The sequence below is a fragment of the Molossus molossus genome, unplaced genomic scaffold (genome assembly GCF_014108415.1).
Source record: "Molossus molossus isolate mMolMol1 unplaced genomic scaffold, mMolMol1.p scaffold_m16_p_1, whole genome shotgun sequence".
In the NCBI taxonomy this organism is placed as follows: Eukaryota; Metazoa; Chordata; class Mammalia; order Chiroptera; family Molossidae; genus Molossus; species Molossus molossus.
This window is the reverse complement of record NW_023425344.1, coordinates 54,852,626-54,875,384: the sequence shown is the minus strand read 5'-3', so window position 1 is coordinate 54,875,384 and position 22,759 is coordinate 54,852,626. Positions and strand designations below refer to the sequence as shown.

The 22,759-nt window shown below is 42.9% G+C and overlaps 1 protein-coding gene across 1 annotated transcript in view; it reads right to left on the bottom strand.

The window, feature by feature from the left end:
• The window catches only part of PARM1 (prostate androgen-regulated mucin-like protein 1), a 98,679-nt gene that overhangs the window by 27,331 nt on the left and 48,589 nt on the right, over positions 1–22,759 (bottom strand). Inside the window, exon 2 of the mRNA XM_036245738.1 lies at positions 12,776–13,534. Within this exon, the coding sequence (XP_036101631.1) occupies positions 12,776–13,534 (759 nt within the window). The remainder of the gene's footprint in view (positions 1–12,775; positions 13,535–22,759) is intronic.

The following is a 22,759-nucleotide window of genomic DNA, read 5'->3' as shown; positions in this document are numbered from 1 at the left end:
TTGAATCCAACCTCTTCATTTTACAGATGATAAAATGAAGTCTATAGAAATGAAGAAATTTGGTTGAGATCAGAATCCATTAGTGCCAGAGTTGGGATTAGAACTCAGACCTTTTGATACCTGGTTTGCATCCTTTCAAATTCTCTACCCCTTGGTTTCATCTCGAGTAAAAGCCTTAAAGCACTTGTAGCTGAGGCAACAAACAAGGACAAGATACCAGCCTCAACTTCAGGGCAGTGCTTCTAAAATTCCAGCATCTCCATATCACTCTCATGGATTTTGCCCTGTCCACACCACCTATACTATTATTTTCTTAATGTCTGTCTTTAAACCAAGTCATTGTTTTTCTTTAGATACTTGCTACACATAGCCTCACCCTAAGCAATGACAGCTATGCAATCATGATTCAATGTGTTGTTTTATTCTTTTATCAAATTCACATTAAATAAAAAATAGTTTTTATTGGAATAAACAAGGTTCATTCTCTTGCATACTACCCATGGAGGGATTTCAACCATATTTCTGAGAATATTGCTCCCAGGGAAACCAGATTCACAAAGAGGCTGGGGTGGTGAGAAGCAGGAGTGGGGTAGATCAGCTGCCCCCAGAGCACCTGGGAGAGGCCAGGAAAACAGGGCAGGAGCTGGGACCAGCAGCACCAGTGGCGACACCTGCCACTGCTCCAGGGAACGTGGCAGTTTCATGAATACTGCTTCTTGGTGGAGGAAATATGACTCAGCCACTCCCAGGAGCTGCAGTGCAGACATGAACAAGGACTTCACTTCCAGGTGCACGATGTTAAAAGTCTGTCCCTTAACACGCACCATGTCAGTTTCTGCCCTTCGCATCTCTCTCTTGTAGGACAAATTCGCAGTGCCTGGCATTATAAGCCTATTATAACTATTTTAAAGCTACTTTACTTAATAAATATAATTCAGCCTGTGCTGGATTATAACTTCTATTGGGCTAAGAGAAGCACACCTTGACAAGCGTGGGAATCTCAAGTCTGTATCAGCCTCATTCCAGATCTCCTGGGGATGGAGAGGAGGGCTGGGTTGAATAGAAAACCCCCTCTTTGTTTTTCCTGGATAAGGAGAACTCTCCTGCTCTTCTAAAAATTCTTATCTATGGCGTGAGTGGGTCAGCTGTCAAGTTAGGTCATCTAAATTCTTCAATTGGAGGACATAGATATTTCTTTTGTTTTTAAATCCTCACCTGACTATATTTTTCCATTTATAATCAGGTAGAGTGGGAAGGAGAGAGAGAGAAACATCAATGTGAGAGATACACATCAACTGGTTGCCTCCCACACAACCCAACAAGTCCGGGATGAACAGCAACGGAGGTACGTGTCCTTGACCGAACCTGAGACTCACTGGTTTGAGGGCCGACACTCTAACCGCTGAGCCACACCAGCCAGAGCAGAGACATAGATATTACTATTCAGGAGTCAAGTCAGAAAGAAGGAAAAAGATCCCTACATCTCTCTGCTATCTGAGTATCCTTGATTCAATTAGTACTGACATTATATTTTAAATTTCCTGGGGTATTTTCAATTCAGAACAAGTGGCTGCATGGCAATGGACTGGAGAGAGTGTGTGTAGGCTGAGGAGCTGGCCTTTTGTAGCCTCTGGCTTTCAGCATTAAGGGAAGATTGGGGATCTCAACTCTGAAGTCATCTCTTTGTGACTGACACTTTGAGGGGCAACTGTGACAGGAAGCGTGCCGCTGTCTTGCTTAAGAGCAGCCATTCATCTTCATGAACACTGAAAGAGGGTTTGGCTTTTGCTGTTACTTCCTCCTCTGGCTCTTCAGAGTTTCAAAGATGAAAATGAGGCATGGCCATGGATCGAACAATACTGAGGGGAAAAGCTGGCATATGTCCTTTGTGAGACTTGTCTAGTTTGCAGGTGGAGGCTCAGAGTTCTTCAGTGTTCACCAGTCTTAGCAAGTAAGACCTTCCACACTGGAATTTTTCTTGCTTCCAAGGACATAAGTGAGAAGGAAGGGGGTACTTGTCAGAGCTCGAGACAGAGTCCTAATGCTGTTTGCTAAGCAGTATGCAAATTTATCATTTTAATTATGGAATACATGCATGGAGCAAAGAGTCACAGTTTCAGATCACCTGTCCCAACACCTTGGCCAAGGCCAGTGGCATCAGTATAATTACTGCAGCCCAAGGATGCAGGAGTTTGCAGGAGCCATCAGTCCATTTAGCTTTGCCTACATGTAATTAATCACCAAGGCCAGGCAGGAACCTGCTTTTGGATACTGTATTTTACCAAGTTTTAATCTTCTCTAGATTCAGGCCCCATGGTTTTAGAGTAAAAACCCTGGAAAGAAAATAATTTCCAAATACCAGATCAGGGAAGAAGGCAACCTCTAGCTCTTAACTGGCACTCCCAGGGGCCAGTGGGGCCTCAGCAAAGTCCTGTAGCTCAGCCTTTGTCTCCTCCCTCCCTTGAGACTTCTTTTCCCCCAGAGAAAAATCTCTAGTCATTTGCACTCTTACACCCTTTGCTTTGTATTTCCCAAGTTTCGTGAAAGTATTACTATTCCACATGTGAACATAGTTATTTTTCTCTTTCATAACTTTTTGGATTATCCTTTTGTGTATTGTGTTCTAGGCATGTGCTTAAATGGATCTTTATTATTGAATACTTAGAGTAATAATCCCTTTGGTAGTCTTAAAGTGTTTTACAAAGATTCTTTTTCTTTTCAAGTTAAGAAAATCAGAGTCTAGAAGAGCCAAATGTTGTTGGTTTCCACAATGAGAAGTAAGGGCCCAACTTTAATAACAACAGCTAGCATTTATTTAGTACTATGTGAGACACTTCATGTACTTGACTCATTTGACCCTCATAAGAATCCTGAACAAGCACAGTACTACTACTAACCACATATTATGGATGAGGACAATGGGACACCCAGTGTTGAACAAAATGGCCCAAGTCTCCCATCTAGCAAATGGCTTCGGTGTGGTCTGAACCAGGCAGTCCAATGCCCAAGTGTGTACTATTAGCAACATTCTTGCTTTCCTAGAGCCTGGCTTTGAAATGACCCCATAATTTCTCCAAACAGAAATAAGAAAAAGTGTTTTTGATGACCCACTTCCATGGACTTATTGAGATGATATAATTTTAATCTAAATTCATCTTCGCTTTTGAACCTGCAGTCCACCCCTGAAGGCCATGAGTCTAATGATAAAAGCAAGATACTGTTAAATAAAATCTTCTCTTATTGGCCAATATTTTTCTTTCCTGAGAACCGAGAAACAAGTTGTGCTGAGGAAATAGCAATATGGTGGTATCCATTACGTGTCCTCTGAATATAGCGTTCCTGACTGGGGTGGGATTTTTAGATCCTTTTTTGATGGAGATGATGGGCTGGTGCTGATCCATTCTTACTCTCCTGTTATTCTTTTGTAACTGAAAAGACATGCTCTTGAGTCAGAAGATTTCAGTAAGGATTCAGTCTGAATATGGAATCAGGCATTTTCCAATTAGTTTTCTCAATGAGCCAACAAGCCATAGATTCATTAATGATAGCAGCTGTGCTTATAGGTGAACTCTCGCTTTCTCGGTGAAGCATTCCCAAAGCCATTTTAGTCATATATAACTGGTGAGAGCATTTGAAGCAGGAAAAAAATTATTCCACAAAGACAGAAACTCTCCAAATGTAATGAAAGGTGACATTGAAACAATGAAACCACATCATATTTATGTTGTAAATATGTGGTAGGGAGTTGTATTCTAGTAGATGACAGAAATGGTAATGAGCTGATTTTATTACCTTGACATATATTTTTCAAAGGATATTTTGGAACTATTTCAAAACCAGATTAATATTTAAGTAGTAAAAGTAAATCAAAGGAGAAATAAAAGAAGTGGAGAAAAAAATTCAGAATAATTTTTATCTAAAATAAAATCTGACCCTTGGAGCTACTTATGGGAGTTTACTTGGCATTGGCAAGCTATGGGGTGTAGTCAAGTTTAAAGACTTGAGCACAAAAGAAAAAAAAAAAAACTGAGTGAGAGTTTACAATTTTTAACTTGCCAGCCCTTAAGTCCCTGGAGATCAAAGGTAAGAGTCAGCGTAGTGGGAAAAAAGAAGTATGGTGGAACTGGGGTGGGCAGAGCCCTGAACAGCAGCAGAACCCTTTCCATAGCCTGTAATGAGGATGGAGTACGAGAGGAGTGTCTTTGTGTACACAGGCATTTTTATGGACCCAATGTTCGCGTCCTCCCAAATTCATGTGTTAAAATTCTAACCCCCAATGTGAAAGTATGAGGAGATGGGGCCTTTGGGAGGTGATTAGATTATGAGGGTGGAGCCCCAGTGAGTGGGATTAATGCCCTTAGAGAAAAGACCTCAGAGAACTCATTTCCCCTCTCACCACGTGAGGACACAGAGAGAATATGGCTCACCAGGAAGTGAGCCCTCAACAAACACTGAACCTGCCAGTGCCTTCACCTTAGACTCCCCAGCCTCCAGAACTGTGAGAAACAAATTTCTGTTGTTTAAGTCACCCCATCTATGATATTTTTGTTTTTACTGTGTGAACAGGTGAAGACAACAGGTAAAGATCTTTAATTTTTCTTAATTCTCAATTCAGAGGTCAGGATTTATGAAGCTAAGAAAGCATGTGAATTTATAGTCTAAAGCTTGATACTTAGTGATTCAAAGTCATTCATTTACAAATTCATCAAACATTTATTGAGCACCTATGCTGAGTCAGACACTGTTAGTTACTGGGAATCTATTTGTAAGCCCAAACAGACAAGGTCCTACTTCAGATACTTGGAAAGGCAGTGTAAACCATGAACAACACTGTCACACAGGCACGTGAATAATCACACACTGGAAGGAAGAGATACACTTGACTTGTGATGGTTTGTAACTGGGAAACCAGAGCTGGACTGGGGGCCCCAGCAGAGACTTCCTGAACAGACGATGTTTGGGCTGAGACCCAAGCAATGAGTTGGAATGAACCAGGTTAAGTGACGTGATGTGGGCTCTACGTAGAAGCATCTGAATGAGGAAATGCCCTGTGTCAAGAGGGAGCTCAGCAGGTTCATGGAACTGAGAGACAGTCGGCATGTGGGGTACAGGGATAAGATGAGTCAGGGATGGCAGGCAGAGGTTTGACCCTGTGGGCTTGTGGATTTCATCCTAGGAGCAGCGGGATGCCCCATAGGGGCTGGGATGCTGGTGGTAGTGAGGTTGTGCATGACCCAATCAGAGGTGGGTTTAATTGTTGTTCTGGCTGCTACATGAAGAAAAGGCAAGATGTGAAATGAGTACAGGGGAGAAATGATGGACTAGTTAGGAAACTATATGGTGGGATTATGGGATTATGGGAATTTTGACATGAGGGTAAAGGTGAAGAGAAGTAAATGAATCAAGAGCTACTAAGAGTTCAAAATCAATAGTACTCAGTGATGGAGAGGACCCAGGGAGTGAAGGACAGTGAACTGAAAAGATAATGGCACCCTTTACTGTAAGATGCTGGGCCTGAGCACATGCAATGATAAAATATTTGTAAAACTGAGCCTAACATAGATATAATACACTTTAGGATTATTGCTTCCTGATATATTCTGGACATTACAAAAGAATCTAATCAGTAAATGTTTATCAACATTATATTTTTTTGGTTAATCCTTACCAGAACATATTTTTTCCATTGGTTTTTAGATAGAGCGAAAGGGAGTGAGGAAGAGAGGGAAGAGAGAGAGAGAGAGAGAGAGAGAGAGAGAGAGAGAGAGAGAGAGAAACATTGATGTGAAAGAGACACATCGCACATCTACTACTTGCCTCCTGCATGACCCAGATCGGGGCTGGGGATAGAACCTGCAATTTAGGTACATGCCCTTGACCAGAAATCAAGCCCACGGCCTTTTGGTCCATGGGCTGATGCTCTAATCACTGAATCAAACTGGCCAGGGCTTTATTAACATTCTTTTACATGGTCTTCTCACCTATGATTTAAAAAAAAATTAAATGGTCATTTTCACTTTTAACATACTTTTTAAATGTCATCTAAATATGATGGTCATTAATTTACTATAATACACATTTTTTACTCCTAAGATTTTTCTATGTCTACTTTAAAAGTTATTTTCAGCCTGCCCAGTGTGGCTCAGTGGTTGAGATTCGACCCATGCATCAACAGGTTGTCAGTTCGATTCCTGGTCAGGTCACATGCCCAGGTTGTGGGCCCAATCCCAGTGGGGGGCATGTGGGAGGCGGCCAGTCGATGTTCTTGTTCATTGATGTTTCCATCTCTCTCTCCCTCTCTCTTCGTCTCTCTCTAAAAATCAATTAAGAAAAAAAATTTAAAAAAATTATTTTCACCTTTTTCAAGAGTTAATTTTTTTCCAATTTGTATTAATTTTAAGAGTTAATCTGGAATAAAGAGATGTCATGTGGAGCTGAAAATCCCTTGCAGGTACGGACACAGAGATGTCTAGATGTCTGTGCTTGCTTAATGCCCTTTATTTAAGGGTACTGATTAGAACAGTTCATGCTGAATAAATACTGGGGTTCAGACTAGCAATTTAAAGTTCAAAGGCCTTCACCAATTTTCACAAGTATGTGTCCTCCTTTTTGTAATGCTAAGTACAGGCTAGCACAGCACCAACGGACAAGTGGATTTTACAGACGAAAGAGAATATTCACTTTGCAACAAGTGGCATGACTCTGATTTTAAAGCTTGCATATGTAAGAATTGATGATGTTTTGAATATAACCTGTGCAACACCAGTTAACCCCTGAAGCATTTGCTGAGCACCTAACTGTGCACAGCACCTAACTGTGCACAGCACCTTTCTGTTTAGTTAAGGAGCCAGAAACAGTCCGTAGTCATAGTTTCCACCCTGGAAGAGCTCTGATTTAATAACACAAGATGACCCAAATTTAACACATCACAGTACTCTCTCTTCTTTTAAAAGCAAAACAAAAACTGAAAAGTGAAAATCAAAACTCGTTTTTCTGGACAGTCGCATGGAATGACTGCTACTACCACCTGCTTCTCCTCCCATAGTGCGGCCCCTCCCGAGACCCAGCTGGCAGCACTCGGCACGGGACACCATCCCCTGTCCCTCATCTCCACCGAAGTTCTGGCGGCCACTGGTCCTCCCCCTGCTTTTCACGTCTACAAATTCAGGTAGGATGGGTGTAGTGAAAGGAACACTTGACTCAAGGTCAGTCAGGAGAACTGAATTTGAGTTCTGGCCCAGTCACTCAAGTGTGAATTTGAGTAAAGTCACTTAATCTTCCTGGGCTTATTTCTTCACCTGTAGAACAGATAGCTGCCAGCTCACCTCAGTCACTAGTTCCATCCTTAGAACATGTATATGCTCAGTAAACCTCATGTGAATATGAATCTCATTTCTTTTACACAGGATAATTGAAATAAATAATATGCATGGTAAAATAAGCCAAAAGGACCCTGAAAGATTACCTCTCTTGTACTTAGTGTATAGCTAAGAGCTCTTAAAGTCAGAGTAGTTAAGTGACATGGTCTGTCAGTGACAATGGCAAGCCACGGACCAAGTATAAATTGGTCTACACGTTTCCAAACCTGAACTCCCTGAAACTTACCACACACATTTCTGCCAGTTGAATCCTCTTACAATATAATTCTCAGCATTTCCTTCTCCTGGTCAAAAGCTTTTGGTGACTATTGGTGGCCAGGTAACTATTCAGGGTCCTCTAACACTTATCCTGAAATCTTCCTTCCTGCTTTTCTGCAGTGTTCCCCTCCACACAAGTCTGGGATCCACCAAGCTAGGTTATTTGCCATGTGGTGTACAATTTAACATTGTAAACTCCATGAGGAAGTGACTGTTTTATTCATTGCTGAATCTACCTAGCCAGGTGCCTGACTCATTGTAAAAGCTCAATAAAAGTTTTTGAAGATGGTAGGCATCCTTCATTATGATAACGTAACAACAACACGAAGAAGAAGAGCAATAGCAAGATAGTAACAATAATGATAAATCATAAAACAGTAAATCATAGTAAAATAATAATCATAGGTATCGACTGAGCCATTGCTCAATAGCTACTATACTGCAAATGTATTATTTCAATTAAACCTGACAATAACACCGTCATGTGGATACTGTTCTTTTCCCATCTTACTGATGAAAAGGCTGAGGCTCAGAAAGATTAAATATCTTTCCTGGAACTGGTTGTTGACTCTCATTCATCTATTAACCAAATGTTATTGGTGCTCAGTTCTAGGGGTTGGATGTAACATACATCTTCCTCTTTGTAAACAAGGTCCTTGCTTTCATGGAGTCTCATGGCAGAAAACAGACACCTACCCACCAAATAAATGAGATAAAATCAGAGAGCAGTAAGTGATCCAAAGGCAAATGAAGCAGGGTAAAGGGATCGACAGTGATGGGATTACTATTTCAGACAAGAGTGCATGTAAAGGCTCCCTTTCACCAGTCAAGACTTCGGTTAGCTGTCATCTCTGACAAGGAGTAGGCCCTGAAAGACCTGGTGGGAGAATGTTTTAGGCACAGGAAATGGTAAGTACAAAGCTCCTGAGGCAAAAGCATCCTTGGTCTGTTCAAGACACAGTAAGATCGCCAGTGTGTCTGCAGGTAAAAGAGAAAGGGAGTGAGAGGAAGGAGGTTGTGTGGGTTCAGGTCACGCTGAACACGGCGGGCATGACAGACTTGGGCTTTGCCCTGACCCAGTGGAAGGAGTCGGAGTGTTAGAGCTGAGGACAGATCTCTCCTGGGTTTGAAAGAGGATCTCTCTGGCACGGGTGGGGTGAATAGTGAGACCAGTTGTGAGAATATTGAAGTTGCACGTGTGAGCGATGACAGAGAGGTGAGGGGAGATTGGGTTCTGATGGACTGGATGCGGAATATGTGAAAAAGAAAGGAATCTAGAATTAGTCCAAGGTTTTTGGGTGAGGAATTGAAAGAAGAGAGAGAAAGGCTTAGGGAGGAGCAGACCAAGGGGCGAGGAAAACAGAAATTCATCTTATACATATTAAGTGTGTAGTGCCTATGAGCCTCCACGTGGGGAGTCTGAGTTAGACAGCTGGATATGCATGTCTCTAGTTTAGTGAAACAAAACAGGCATGGAATTTTACATGTCAGGGTTATCAGCATATGGATGGCATGTTAAGTCATGGGACAGGATGAGATCATCTCTGGGGTGAGTGTGGAGAGGAGAGGGTGTGAGTATAGAGAGGTCAGGGGGAGAGGAGGGCAGTACTGGTCCTGGGCTGCACCAGTGCAGGAAGATGAGGGTGAAGTAAGGAAACAGAGGCTAAGGGAGCAGTCATGGGGTGGGTGAAGAGAATGTGTCCTGGGGGTCAAGGGGAGACAGTGATTTAACGATGAGGGCAGTGACCGTCTGCGTCAGACACTGCTGATAGTTCAGGTCAAGCCAGGCCTAAGAATTAACCTCAGACTTGGAAAAGGAGAAGGCACTGGATATCTTGACAAGGGCAGTTTTGGTGCTTACAACTGAGGTGTGTGCAGCATTAACTACTATTGCTACTGGTTCCCTACCTTGGCACTCAAATGTCCCAATTGACTCCTTAGGCCTAAATTCCCTTCATCTCCTACAACTCAGCACCAGCATGAAATCTTCCCTAATTCCTCTGGTCAAATTTAACTCCATTAGCATTAACCTTCTTTTAGAATTACTCATTAGTGATGACGAATGGATGAATTCTTGGATTAATAGAAATATGCTGTGTGAACCTGCACAGAATAAGACAACATGCGAAATAACTGTGATGTTATTACTGCCACTATTAAGGCAGCACAAAGATCTCTAGGCAAAACCATCCTCAAATAGTAACCTGTGAGCACAGTCTCAAGGTGCCACTTGGCATGTGGGGCTGAGAGGGGGCAGTGCAGCAGTGATGGGTGTTGAAAGAAGACTTGATTGTGGTTTAAGGATCTGGGCTCTGGGCCCAGCTCTTCCACAGTTGTGGTGTGACCTTGGGTGAGGTGCTCCAAACTACTGAGACATAATTTCTTCACCCTTGAAATGAGCAGATTGTATCACATCTGCCCAAAGATCCCTCCACTTACCTCGGTTCATTCTCATTCATATTATGAGTGACGTGGGCCCTTTCTCTCTACTTAAACTATGAAATATCAAAGGACATGTCTTATACTCCTTATGCTTCTGTGCATCAATCACAGGGTCCTGGGAGATGCACAATACACATTTTTTGATTTAATAGATCATAGGGGATAAATCCTCTGTTCTTTGAAACAGAGTCTGGCCCGTGTTCAGCAATCTCCCTTTAACCTGCCACATTTATCTTTTTTCCAGTCATTCAATCGTTCCTTCATTCATTTACTCTGGAGCTCCTACTGGCTGCATCTTCCCTAGATCTATAAAGGATCATGACCCAGCTCTGACACTAATTTTTTGCCTCTTGACCCTGCTGGCTTAGAGTTAAGGGAATCAAGATACATGATCTAAAACACAAGCCAGAATATTAGAACAGGAGTATTTCAGATACTCTAGCCCATGAAAGTAGGGCACTTGTGGAAAGTAGTAACATTGATCAAATTATAGAGATTCTTTTTCTTTTTTTTCTTTTTCTTTATTGATTTTAGAGAGAGAGACAGGGAGAGGGAGAGAGAGATAGAAACATGAAAGAGAGAGAACATCAGTTGGCCGCCTCCTACATGCCCCCCACTGGGGATCGGGCCCACAACCTGGGCATGTGCCCTGACCTGAAATTGGACCAGTGACCTCTTGGTGCATGGGTTGACGCTCAACCACTGAGCCACCCAGCCAGGCAGATTATGGACATCTTGCATGCTAGGTTCCGAATCTGGATCCACCGTGCCTAGAGTGCACTGGAGTGAGTAGACAACAGCGAAAGGAAGCTCAGTTAGAAAACTGAAGAAGCAGTGCACAGAGGTGGGGTTGAGGGCAGAACCAGGAAAGAGAAAAGAGATGGGACCACTGCCTGCAAGCCTGTCCTTTGGCAGCATCTTTGTTAGGGACAGTCCTTCGGATACTGAGTCAAGTCAACACCCACTCTGCTCCAGGTCCATGGACTATGCTAGAGATGTTCTCTCATGTTGGGAGCATGGAAAACATCAAGCACAAGGGGATATGGGGGTTGAGACAGAGACAGAAACTGCACATCTAAATGCAGTGTGACAAGTGCTGGCTGGAAGTATGAAAGGTGCTGATGGGATGGGGACTGCACAGAGGAATCCACATTTGGATCTGTTGTGCCAGATTTCTCCCTTTTGCCTCTCCAGATCCACTCCCACACTTCCCCACTTTGCTCTCTGACCAGGCCTCCAGGAGGCTGACCTGTATGGACCACATCAATGGGTTTCCCTGTCCTTGGATTCGGGCTGTATATCAAAGGGAAGGGGGAGAGTGAGGGCAGAGCACTGATTCCCTTAACTCTCAGGAGGTTAACCTTGGGTTAGTTGTGTCTCTCAACCAAGAGTCACTGCTCCTCTGAAGGCTGTCTATTCTACAAGACTTTCTCCTCTGGGTTCTGGTTACACTTCTGTCTTCCTAGGTCTGATTCATACAGCTCTGCCATTATGGTCTCCCGTGGTTCCCCTGTACCCCAACCAAACCTTTGTAATTAATTCCTTTATGCCAGTTGGATTACACCTCACTTTCTTGTTGGGATTTTCACTGATATACTGGGTCTTTGAAATAAGTATTCGCAATTATTTGGGACTTTATTCCCTAGTAGACTGTGAGCTCTTCCATAAGGAGTTATGTCCTGTTAATCTTAGCTCTATCTTTCCCCACCTCCACAGTCTAACAGTTCTATTCATAGTGATTACTTATCATTTGTTCAGAGATGTTAATTTCTTCTTACAGCCATTCCTTTGACCCCAGGTGGTCTGTACAGAATATTCCCCTCTCACTCCATGTTTCCCCTTCACCTTCTGGCTGTTCTCACCTCACTGTTTCGCAACCAAGATTCCAAATGTTCCCACTAAATCCTTTTCCTGTTTACTGCCCTAAAGTTTACAGTTTCCATGCCAATGCCAGATTCATGAGACCTCAGAAAAGACCCTAAATCTCTCTCCAGCATAATTTCTAAGATTGCAAAATCAAGATAAAAATAATACTAACTTCACAGCGTTGCTGGGAAAATAAAAGCAAATATTACATCCTGTAAAATTAATCATGTTTCTCATGAAATATATAAATGACTATAAAAAATAAACAAGTTCTCTACACCTCCACCTTACTTTTTTTTGACTATGTTTTATAATACTTTGTTAGTACACTGAGCAAAATTACAACAGCTGACATCTCCAGAGCACTTACTCCCCATTAGGAACTGTTCTAAGCACTTTCTATATCATCTCATTTAATCTCCACAAGAACCGTATGCCGTAGAACCTCTTTTATTCCCATTTTATAGATGAGGATGGATAAGGGCACCAAGAGATGAAGTAGCTTGCCCGAGGTCAAGAGCCAGAATTGAAACCTGGGAAGCTTGACCAAAAGCCATACTATTAATCCTTTTACTCTTTAGTCTCTTTCATTTACATTCCCTGTGACATATGTAAAGACAAATCATGAAACTGCAATTGGCCACAATTAATGAGATATCATGTGGAAATTACTCAGTGACTATGAAGTTTGCACTCTTGTGGAAATTCTTGGGAATTATACTTCAGCTCAGGTGTTACACTCCAAAACTCAAAGTTGATCAATTGTGTTTGGTTAACTGAACTGCTTTCTTAATATCACAATGCTAGTAGTGTTCTCGATTGAGACTCACCTGAACTTAGTGCGTGCTCCATGGTCATCTTCGGGGAGGCGGTGATATCTACCAGAATACATTTGTCTGGCACAGTTGTTTGGGGCGTTGTCTCCATAGGCACCAGCTCCGACGTGGCGTGGGGAGTGGGCGTGTGGCCAGAACTGTGTTCCTGTGCTGGGGACTCTGGTGTGGTTGGGACTCCTGTGGTCTTGATACTGGTCTCAGTGGAGCTGTGGTTGGCGTTGTCAGAGACAGAAGAAACCTCTGGTAGTGAGGTTGATAGGGTTGGGGGTGGTGAGGTTGATAGGGTCGGGGCTGGTGAGGTTGATAGGGTCGGGGGTGGTGAGGTTGATAGGGTTGGGGGTGGTAAGGTTGATAAGGTTGGAAGTGATGAGGCTGGAGCCTGAGGGGAGGGGAGTGCAGGAGACTCAGGGGGGGACTTCGACCCTGTGGCTGGCACACTTGCCTCTGGAATGCCTGAGCTGTGTTTGGTGGGTATGGATGTTAAGTGGACCCCACTGCTTGTTGATAAGTTGTCTGTGTTTGTGCCTTCCCAAGTCAAGGTGGTTTCCTGTTCTGTGGACTCTGTTAAAACATTCTTGGGGGGTAGAGATGTCTGCACTGAAGAGGCTGTAACTGAGCTGCTGGGCATGCCACTGGTGGGAGAGGCAAGAGGGCTTTGTGGGGAGCTTGTCCAGAAGGTCGCTGGTGAGATACTCTTTTCCGGAAAAGAAACAGACAAGAGGGCTGATGTAGGCATGCTCTGTACCCTCAGTCCTGTGGAAGAGCCAGTACAAAATCAGTTAATGGGTGGAAACCTGAGAGGCAAGGCTGTTTTGCAGCATTTTCACAGGTCTTTCTCATTTTGCATTGTGCAGCCTCAATTGTGAAGGTGACTTTGACATATTTTATTCCCACTCATTGCTCTCCCCTTCCTTTGCATCTATCAGTAGAAACCAGACTGGAGGCTCAGTAAGAGCAGTTAGTGGGTCAAAGCAAGTCTAGCTAATTCATGGAACAAGCTACTCTTGTCTCCTGCTTGCTTCAAACGGAGCCCTTAAAAATTGAGACTCTCTGGGGGACTGACTCTGTGGGAATTGGTCTGGACTGCTGAGGGCCCAGCTCCACAAGCCTGTTGGGATGCCTAGGGTGTGTGTTGGGTTGGGGAAGGCATGGTTGGTGAATGGAAATTTGGAGGAGCTTACTGATTGGCTGTTTCCTGTCCAGGGTTGTGAGCTCTGTGTTTACACAGAGGGATGCAAGGGCTATGGGCTTACTGGCTGGGATGAATAAATGTGTGAGCACATTCCCTGCAAAGGAGGAAAGATAGGAGGTTCCGGAATAAAAGCTGAGAAGAGGATCTGAGGTTTAGATATACTCTCTGAAACTGGAACTCAGTACTTCTGAATTTTAGCCTGAAGTCTTTAGGATCATGTCTTTTGGCAAGATAGTCTTCATACTTTGTAAAATTTAGAATTGGTTTTCTTCCTTCCTCCTTCCCCCCACTTACTTGTAATTTAATCAATTCATTCATTGTTTCATTCATTCACGTATTTAAGAAATGGCTTATACGTGCTAGCACTCTGCTAGCATCTGGGTTTATGATTTAATTTTTACATAGAACATCATTTAATTGCCTCCCATGCCCCTTACCATTCCTCAACAAGCTTTGCTACAGCCATTTTCATCTCAGTGGATGGTACCCCCTTTCACTCTGTTGCTCAGTTAAAAATTGAGACATCACCCCTCACACCCCACATCAAATCCATCAGCAAGTCATGATGACTCTACCTTGAAAATATATCCTAATTCAACCACTTTTCATCACTTGCCCCATTATCTCAACATCATCTGAGCCACCAGTCACTCGTCTAGACAATTGCCATAGTTTCCTAGTTGGTTTTGTGGCTTCCAAGTCTCCTCCCTTTCAATCTACTTTTCACATAGCAGCCAGTATGGTCTTTCAAACTGGTAAATAGGATCATGTTCTTGAACTGATTAAACTCCTTCAAAGGTATTCTATTGTAATCAGAACAGAATTCCAAAGTTATCTCCTATGTTGTCCCATGTTAAAATATACATAGTATAACATTTACCATTTTAACCATTTTTAAGTGTATAGTTCAGTGGCATAAGTACATTCATATTATTGTTCAACCATCATCACCATCCATTTCTAGAACCTCTTCATCTTCCCAAACATATCTGTACCCATTAAACAAAAACTCTCCATTCTTCCTTCTCCACAGCCCCTGGAAATCACTGTTCTACTTTCTGTCTCTATGACTTTAACTGCTCTAAGAACCCCATGGAAATAGAATCATACAGTATTTTTCCTTTAGTGACTAACTTATTTCACTTAGCCTAAAGTCTTCAAGATTCATCCATGTTATAGCATGTGTCAGAATTGCTTTCCTTTTTAAGTTGAATAATATTCCATTATATGTATAGACCACATTTTGTCCATTAATTCATCATTGGGCTTTGATGGGTTGCTTCCACCTTTGGGCTGTTATAAACAATGCTGTTATGAATCCGAGTGTACAAACATCTGTTTGAGACCATGCTTTCAATTCTTTTGGGTATATACGCACTCAGAAGTGGAAGTGGTGGATCGTATGGTAATTCTATGTTTAATTCCTTTTTAAAAATTACCATACTCTTTGTTCATTTTTCTTTTTCATAAAATAGTTTATTCCTGAAATTAAAAATTATTTATTTACTTATCTTTTATTTCTTCTACCAGAGTGTAAGCTCTATAGGGCACAGAGGCCTGGTCTTATTCACTGCTGTTTCCCCCCAAGCCTCTGTCATACTAAATATTCAATTAAGTACTTGTGGAAGGAGAAGAAGGAAGGAAGGAAGGAAGGAGGGAAGGAAGGAAGGAAGGAAAGGAGGGAGGGAGGTAGGAAAAATAAATTAATTTAAGAACTTCATTTAAAAAACACTCCAGAATCTCTTTAGTCTCTTATACATACTACTTATTATGGCCATATCCATCATAGCTGACTCAGAGATGGCTGCCTCCCTAGCGTTATATGAGACCAAGAACCTTGCTTAAAAAGTTACTCTCACTCTATGTCATTCTACCATAACATATCCCTTTGCCTGCAGTCTTGTTAGGTTTTTGACAGTTTAACCCCCCATGCTCCGAGGAGATTTCCTTGGGGGTAGCATGTAGGACATGGTCAACCGTGATCAACATTCATAAGAAGTAAAACATGGGCAGGATTCCAGCATAAAAGAAGAGAAAAAAGATGTATGAGGGGCATGCAGCCACTTGGGATAAAACTGCTTCCTTCTTCATTCTGCCACACAATGGAATCAGTAGCAGATGGAAAGTTCTGCTTCAGAATCTATCTTGAAAACATAGTCTGCTCATTATTTAACTAAGTTTAACATTTGGATTGTTATAAAGGTAACTGGTTTTATTTTATTTAAAAAGAGTTGGTCAGTGCCCTCGCCAGTTTGGCTCAATGGTTAGAGCGTCGGTCTGTGGTCCAGGGAGACCCAGGTTTGGTTCCCGCTAAGGGCACGTACCTCGGTTGCAGTTTGTCCTTGGCCCTGGTTGAGTCGTGCAGGAGGCAGCCACTCGATATGGCCCTTTCACATTGATGTTTCTCTCTCTCTCTCCCTCCCACTCTATCTGAACAAAATATGGAAAAATGTCCTTGGTTGAGGATAATATGGACAAAACAACAGTTGGGACAGATATTTTTAAAGTAATAAGGTCACATACATCTTTATATGTGGCCTTTAGAGCCTACTGGCTCTGCATAGGTCTTATGGCTTATTAAAGATTCTGAGGTCAGAAAAACAAAAATGACAATGTTTACTATTGTTCACAGTATCATATAATAGATGGGCAGATGGAGGCAGAGAGAGCTTCAGTCAGGTGGCTGAGTCAGAGTCTTTGGAAGTGTGAGGTAAATGAGAAATGAGTCATATATAAAGGAGCATTCACTCATTCATTCATTCTTCATTCAAGCTTTTATTGAGTAGCTTCTATGTCCATGGCCTTTCCCTCAGAGAGTTCACTATCTAGCAGGACAGAAAGGACACCGTTTCCTATAATATGATATGATAAATGCCTTGCGGAGGTGAAAGCAAGTTGCAATGGAAGCCCTGAGGAAAGATGAATGCATTCTATGTGGGATCATGGAATGTAAAAATCTACGAATGTCATTTAGAAAAGTCACAGAAGAGAAGACATTTGAGTTGGTCTGAAAGGATGAGAACACACAATATGCCACTTATGATATATGATGTTTAGAGTGACACTTGCATTGTCATTTCCAGTGGAGCTAAAAGCTGTACCATGGACATCATTATAGTGCTAAAAATGACATGCTTCAGGAATTGCTTTTATTGCAGGAGGCACTTATTTTCTTGTTTAATTATAATATATTTTTTCATTCTTTTTTTGTTAATCCTCACCCGAGGATATTTTTTCCATTGATTTTTAAAGAGAGTGGAAGGGAGGGAGGGAGGGGAAGAGAGAAGAGGGGAGAAACATTGGTATGAGAGAGACATATCCATCGGTTGCCTTCTGCATGTACCCTGAGTGTGGTCCCAGATCAAACCTGCAACCCAGGTACATGCCCTTGACTGGGAATTGAACAAGTTACCCTTTGGTGTGTGGGACAACACTGTAATCACTAAGTCGCCCTGGCCAGTGCTAATATACTTTAACAAAATGTTTTTATTTATTGATTAGAGAGAGAGAGAGAGAGAGAGAGAGAGAAACATCTATTTGTTGTTCTTCTTACTTATGCATTTGTTGGTTGATTCTTTTATGTGCCCTGACTGGGAATCAAACCCACAATCTTGGTGTATTAAGATGATGCTCTAACCAACTGAGCTACTTGACCAGGGCCTGACTAATACACTTTTATAACTCCTACCCTCCAAAGAAGACTGGAGGTGGTCATTCATTTCCCACGGCTACCTACTGAGTACTTAAAGTACTTTACAGTCTAGTTCAGACAATTCCTACTCCTAACAAAACAACCATGCATGAGATCATGTAACAATACTGGTTCTCTTCACTTGAACAATTAACATTAAACCTTAATGTTTAATTAAACATTGAAAACATAAAAGCCTCTGCTTCTCCTTTTTGATGGCACATTCCATATTGCTCTGACTGCATAAGAGTGGTCTTCTTTCAGAATGAAAATATCCAAGGCTCAGGCACCATGACTAGTCTAGAGAATTCTTGCTGTTCACTCAGGCCGCCAGAACAAAATACCATCGACTGGGTGGCTTTAGTAACATACATTTACTTCTCACAGTTTGGAGGCTAGACGTCCAAGCAATGTGGGCCAATTCAGTTTCTGGTGAGAGTTCTCTTCCTCCCTTGTAAGTGGTTGCCTCCTGGCTGTGTTCTGGAGTGGCCTTTCCTTGTGTGTGCCAGGGGAGGGAGGGAGGAAAGGAAAGAGGGAAAGAGAGAGTGTGTAAGCTCTCTGGTGTCTTCTTTTAATTTTTCAAAAAATTTTTATTGATTTTTTTGGAGAGAGAAAGGGAGAGGGAGAGAGAAATAGAAACATGAATGAGAGAAGCATCAACATCCAGTGGCTGCCTCCTCCTACTGGGGATCGAGCCCACAACTCAGGCATGTGTCCTGACCAGGAATCGAACCAGTGACCTCTTGGTGCATGGGTTGACGCTCAGCCACTGAGCCACACCAGCCAGGCTCTGGTGTCTTCTCATAAGGATACTAATCTCCTCATGAGGGACCCACCCTTGTGACCACACCTAACCCTAATTCCCCAAAGCCCCATCTCCAAATGCTATCGCAGTGGGGATTAGGGCTTCAACATTAAAAATCACTGAGAAAATATAATTTCTGCCTTCTCACATGCAGGGCTTGTGTTTCTACAGGAATACCAAACTGAATACGTCAAACAGCCAAGAATGTATATATTTCTTCAGGATTTAGAAGAAAAAAAAATAGACCTAAAGAGGGCCTAAGTGATGAGTGAGTACAGCCTCTCACCGGATGAGTGAGGGAACAGACATGGAGAGGGGAGACGATGTGATGAAACTCATGCATCTAAGAGGAAGAAGTGGGCAGTGTTGTTTGGAAAAAACTGTGTAGGGACAAAGTCAGAACTAGAACTCCCACCTCCTGACCCCCACCACCACGCTGTGCCCTGCCTGAGTAAAGGATGGTAGAAAATACTGTAGCAATTCTCATCACAGAGTAAGCAAGGGGGAGCCCACGTGAGACTGGGCACTGAAGAAGTTAGAATAATGTAGCACCCCATCCGCCTCCCCACCCAAAATAGAGTCACTTTCCCATGAAGAAAAGAATTGGTTCTAATATTTCCTTGGGAAAATGGTAGAAGAAATCGAACCCATTAATCTCTAAATTAGAGGTGAATGAGCACTGTTCCAAAACAGAGAGACTGCCACATACCGTGTGCTCTGCCGGGGCGGCGACAGACCCACGCGCCGGAAGCAGACTGACTCAGGGAGGGAAATCTCTTCGACGTGGCCCAAATGGGAGGTCAAAAGGTATGGTGGCCAACTAGAGCTGAAATTCCTCTCTGTTTACAAATAACTGTTTTCCTGAAGTTGGATCAGTTTTCGTGTTGCAAGAATAGCTGACAGATTGTTGTTCAGAAGAAAAGCAGATTTGTAGTTGTATAGAAAACTATTCATTTCCATGTATGTTGTCCTTCATGGGGGAGACCAATATCACAGTTTACATCTGTTTGGTGTAGGAAAGAACTGTATCTGGCTTGATCCCTGCTCTCTTGCCTGGCTAGGAGGAAGGATTTGGGGCCTCATGGCTGAGACAGATAGGTGAGTTCTCCCAGTGCTGAGAGGAGTTACAGGACATTCTCAGGGAGCGAGTCTGCATTGTGCAAACGTGTTTTTGGCTCAACTGGTTGTCAGGAATATGAGTCTGTAACACTGACAGCAGGTGGACAGTAAGTGTCCTGCACTGTCACCTTTTACTGAGTTTCATGAACAGCAACCTGGGCCAGCCCCAGAGTCCCAGGCAGCCTGATTACCTGTGTTGCTCTCATCTGTTCTCTCTCTCCCCAGCCCCCACCCCCAACATGTCCTTTCCTGTCCTTGGCTTGTCCAGTACCTGAGAAAACATGTGACGAAGCTTTGGCAAATTCAGTGAAACGCGATCAAAACGCAGTCAAGGCCTCTCTTGTTGCTGCCAAGTCAGCCCGAGTGTAGCCTATGGTCTCAGTGGATCGTGCCAGGCCAGCCTGGCAGAGGCCCTGCGGCTGCTGAAGGTCTGTGCGCTAAGTAATTACTAACAGTTACCACACAGCCAACCGTTAGCTTCCTGAAAGGCCAGCTGGACCATGTCCCCCTGTGGGGGTTGAGGGGAGGAAAAGACGCTGCACTTGTTTCTCCCGGTATTCGGTATAAAACTGCAAATCCTCAGTGAGTCCCGGAGGGCTCTCTGTGATCCAGCCCGGCTCTGCCTCTCCAGCCTTGCTCCCCACCAGGTCCTCGAACACACCAGGCTCTTTACTTTATTCCTTCTACCTAAACAACTCCCCCTCTTCTCTCTGCCTGAGTTATTCCTATTTATCCTTCCAGTGTTAGCTTAAGGGCCTTTGCTGATTCAGTCCACCTTCCCCTCCCCAACTACTTATGTGCTCAAAGCATGTTGTATAACTTCATAGCACTGACATTGGCATGTAACTATGTAATTGCTTATGAGAAGCTTTGTTTAATGCCTGCCTCCCCCGATAGACTCTACGATTCATGTGGAATAGGGACTGTAGGGATTTGCTCACCCTGTATCCTCATTGACTGGCCCATGGTAGGAGTTTAAATGTGTGTGTGTATGTGAGCTAAGTGCTCTATGCAGGACACTGTGCTAAACACTTTACATGCATCATCTCTTTTAATCATAATAACCATTATTATCTTGGTTTCCCAGATGTTGAAATAGTCTCAGGAAAGTTAGGTAACTTCCCCAAGGTCATACAGCTACTGTATGACACAGCTGAAGATTGAACCTGAAACGGTCTGGCTCTAGGCTAACCTTTTAACCACTCTACTGTATTGTACTAGAAAATGCAAGGGTGTTTTTGATATCTGGGCCCCATGCTTCTAAGACAATCACCAGTCTTCTCGATCTCCCCTAATAAATTCTCTAGTTGTGGACCGCTAGAGTGATCTTTAAAAAAGTCATCTGACCATATTGAACCATTCTACCTCTCTTTAATCCTACAACACGATTTTCCTATGGATAAATCCTGAGCTCCCTGGCAGAGTACAGAACACCTTTCATGACCCTACCCCCTCACGAGCCCTGCAATCTGATCTGAGTTACCGTGTGTTCCTGACTATCTATATTTTAATATGCCGATTGCCTGCCTCCCTGCCTTTGCACCTGCTGTTCTTTTCACCCTAACTCCTGTCTCACCACTCCAGTTATGAGAACTCTCGAGCCTTAACTCCTCTGTGAACATTCTCCAACCTGACAGAGAACTCTGTGCAGTCACTGCACTCCATACAAACTTTAATTGTAGCGCACACTATACTGAGCCATAATTTCCCTCCATGCTTGTCTCCCATCTGGCTGGGAGCCCTAGTAATAGGGACTGTGTGTTATTTTCTTTGTGTCTTAATGCCTGGCACAGAAAAGGTAAAGCATGGATTTTTCTACCCTTTGAAAACAGGAATGTTCTCTGGCTCATCTGCTGGGCCATGATAACAGAAGTGCACTGTCCCTTTGTAAATTCCATAAAAACCACCAGCTAATGTGAAATTTTGGATGAGTCTCTAAACAAACTTCTGCTATGTTTGCGTGCTCATTTCTGCTTGGGAGAGCTCAGGGAATTCCTCTCTCTGTGCATGACATAGACCAGAGGCACCAGCTCTTGAAATGCAGGCTATCAATCAGTTGGTTCAAACAGGGGCTGGACTTACCATCCCTGCATTGAATAGACTAAACTTCAGCAAGCATTCTACAAGAGAGAAAGAGAGAGATAGAGTAAAAATACTCTTAACATTATATATATATATATATATATATATATATATTTATTTATTATTTATTTTTATTTTTTTATCCTCACCTGAGGAATTTTTCCATTTTTTTGTTCAGATAGAGTGGGAGGAAGAGAGAGAGAGAGAGAAACATCAACGTGAAAGGGACACATCGGGTGGCTGCCACCCACATGACCCAACCAGGGCTGGGGACAAACTGTAACCGAGGTACATGCCCTTAGTGGGAACCAAATCCAGTTCTCTCTGGACCACAGGCTAACGCTCTAACCGCTGAGCCAAACCGGCCAGGGCTATTATTATCATTTTTAATAGGAAAGCTAGGTCTTAGTATTTTTTTAGGTTGAGTGAAGACACTGTTTGGACCCCCACACTCACATTCCCCATGTTGCCTCAGGTTCTGTTGGGGCTGCTTAGGGCCCCAACACTCCAGAAGTTTTATCTAACATCTGCAAAGCCATTACTGATCAGTCTGGTCCAACCATATGGTATTTGAAAGCTATCATATGTCTAGACAGAATGTGTATGCCCCAAAGCCATCAAACTGTGTTTAAGAAGATACTTGTTTGAAGTAGAAAAGCCATATTCTCCTGAGTATTTTGTTTATGGAAACGAGATACAATTCTAGTCCAAAAAGAGGAAAAGTGCTCTGTGTTCCAGCTGTGCATCAGAACCTGCAGACCTGCTGTGTGGCTCAGTTTCTTCATCCATAAAACCAAGTTAATGGTGTCACCAGGCTCTTGTGGGTGCTGCAAATGCTAATGAGAGAATAACATTTGTGAAGAATGTTGCACTTTCTGGGAAAAAATATATCATTGTCTTTGTTTTACTCAGAATCAACATCTGTCTTTGTCAGTCAAATGTGCCTCTCCACCCAGCTCGTTATCTTTAGCTTGGCGGACGTGAGCTACCCAGCCTCAGGAGGAGGCTGTACTGAGCAAGGACGCCAACAGGTGCCTGATATTCTGAAGGTGCCATATTAGGGGTTCTCGAGGTGAGCAGTGGAGAGAA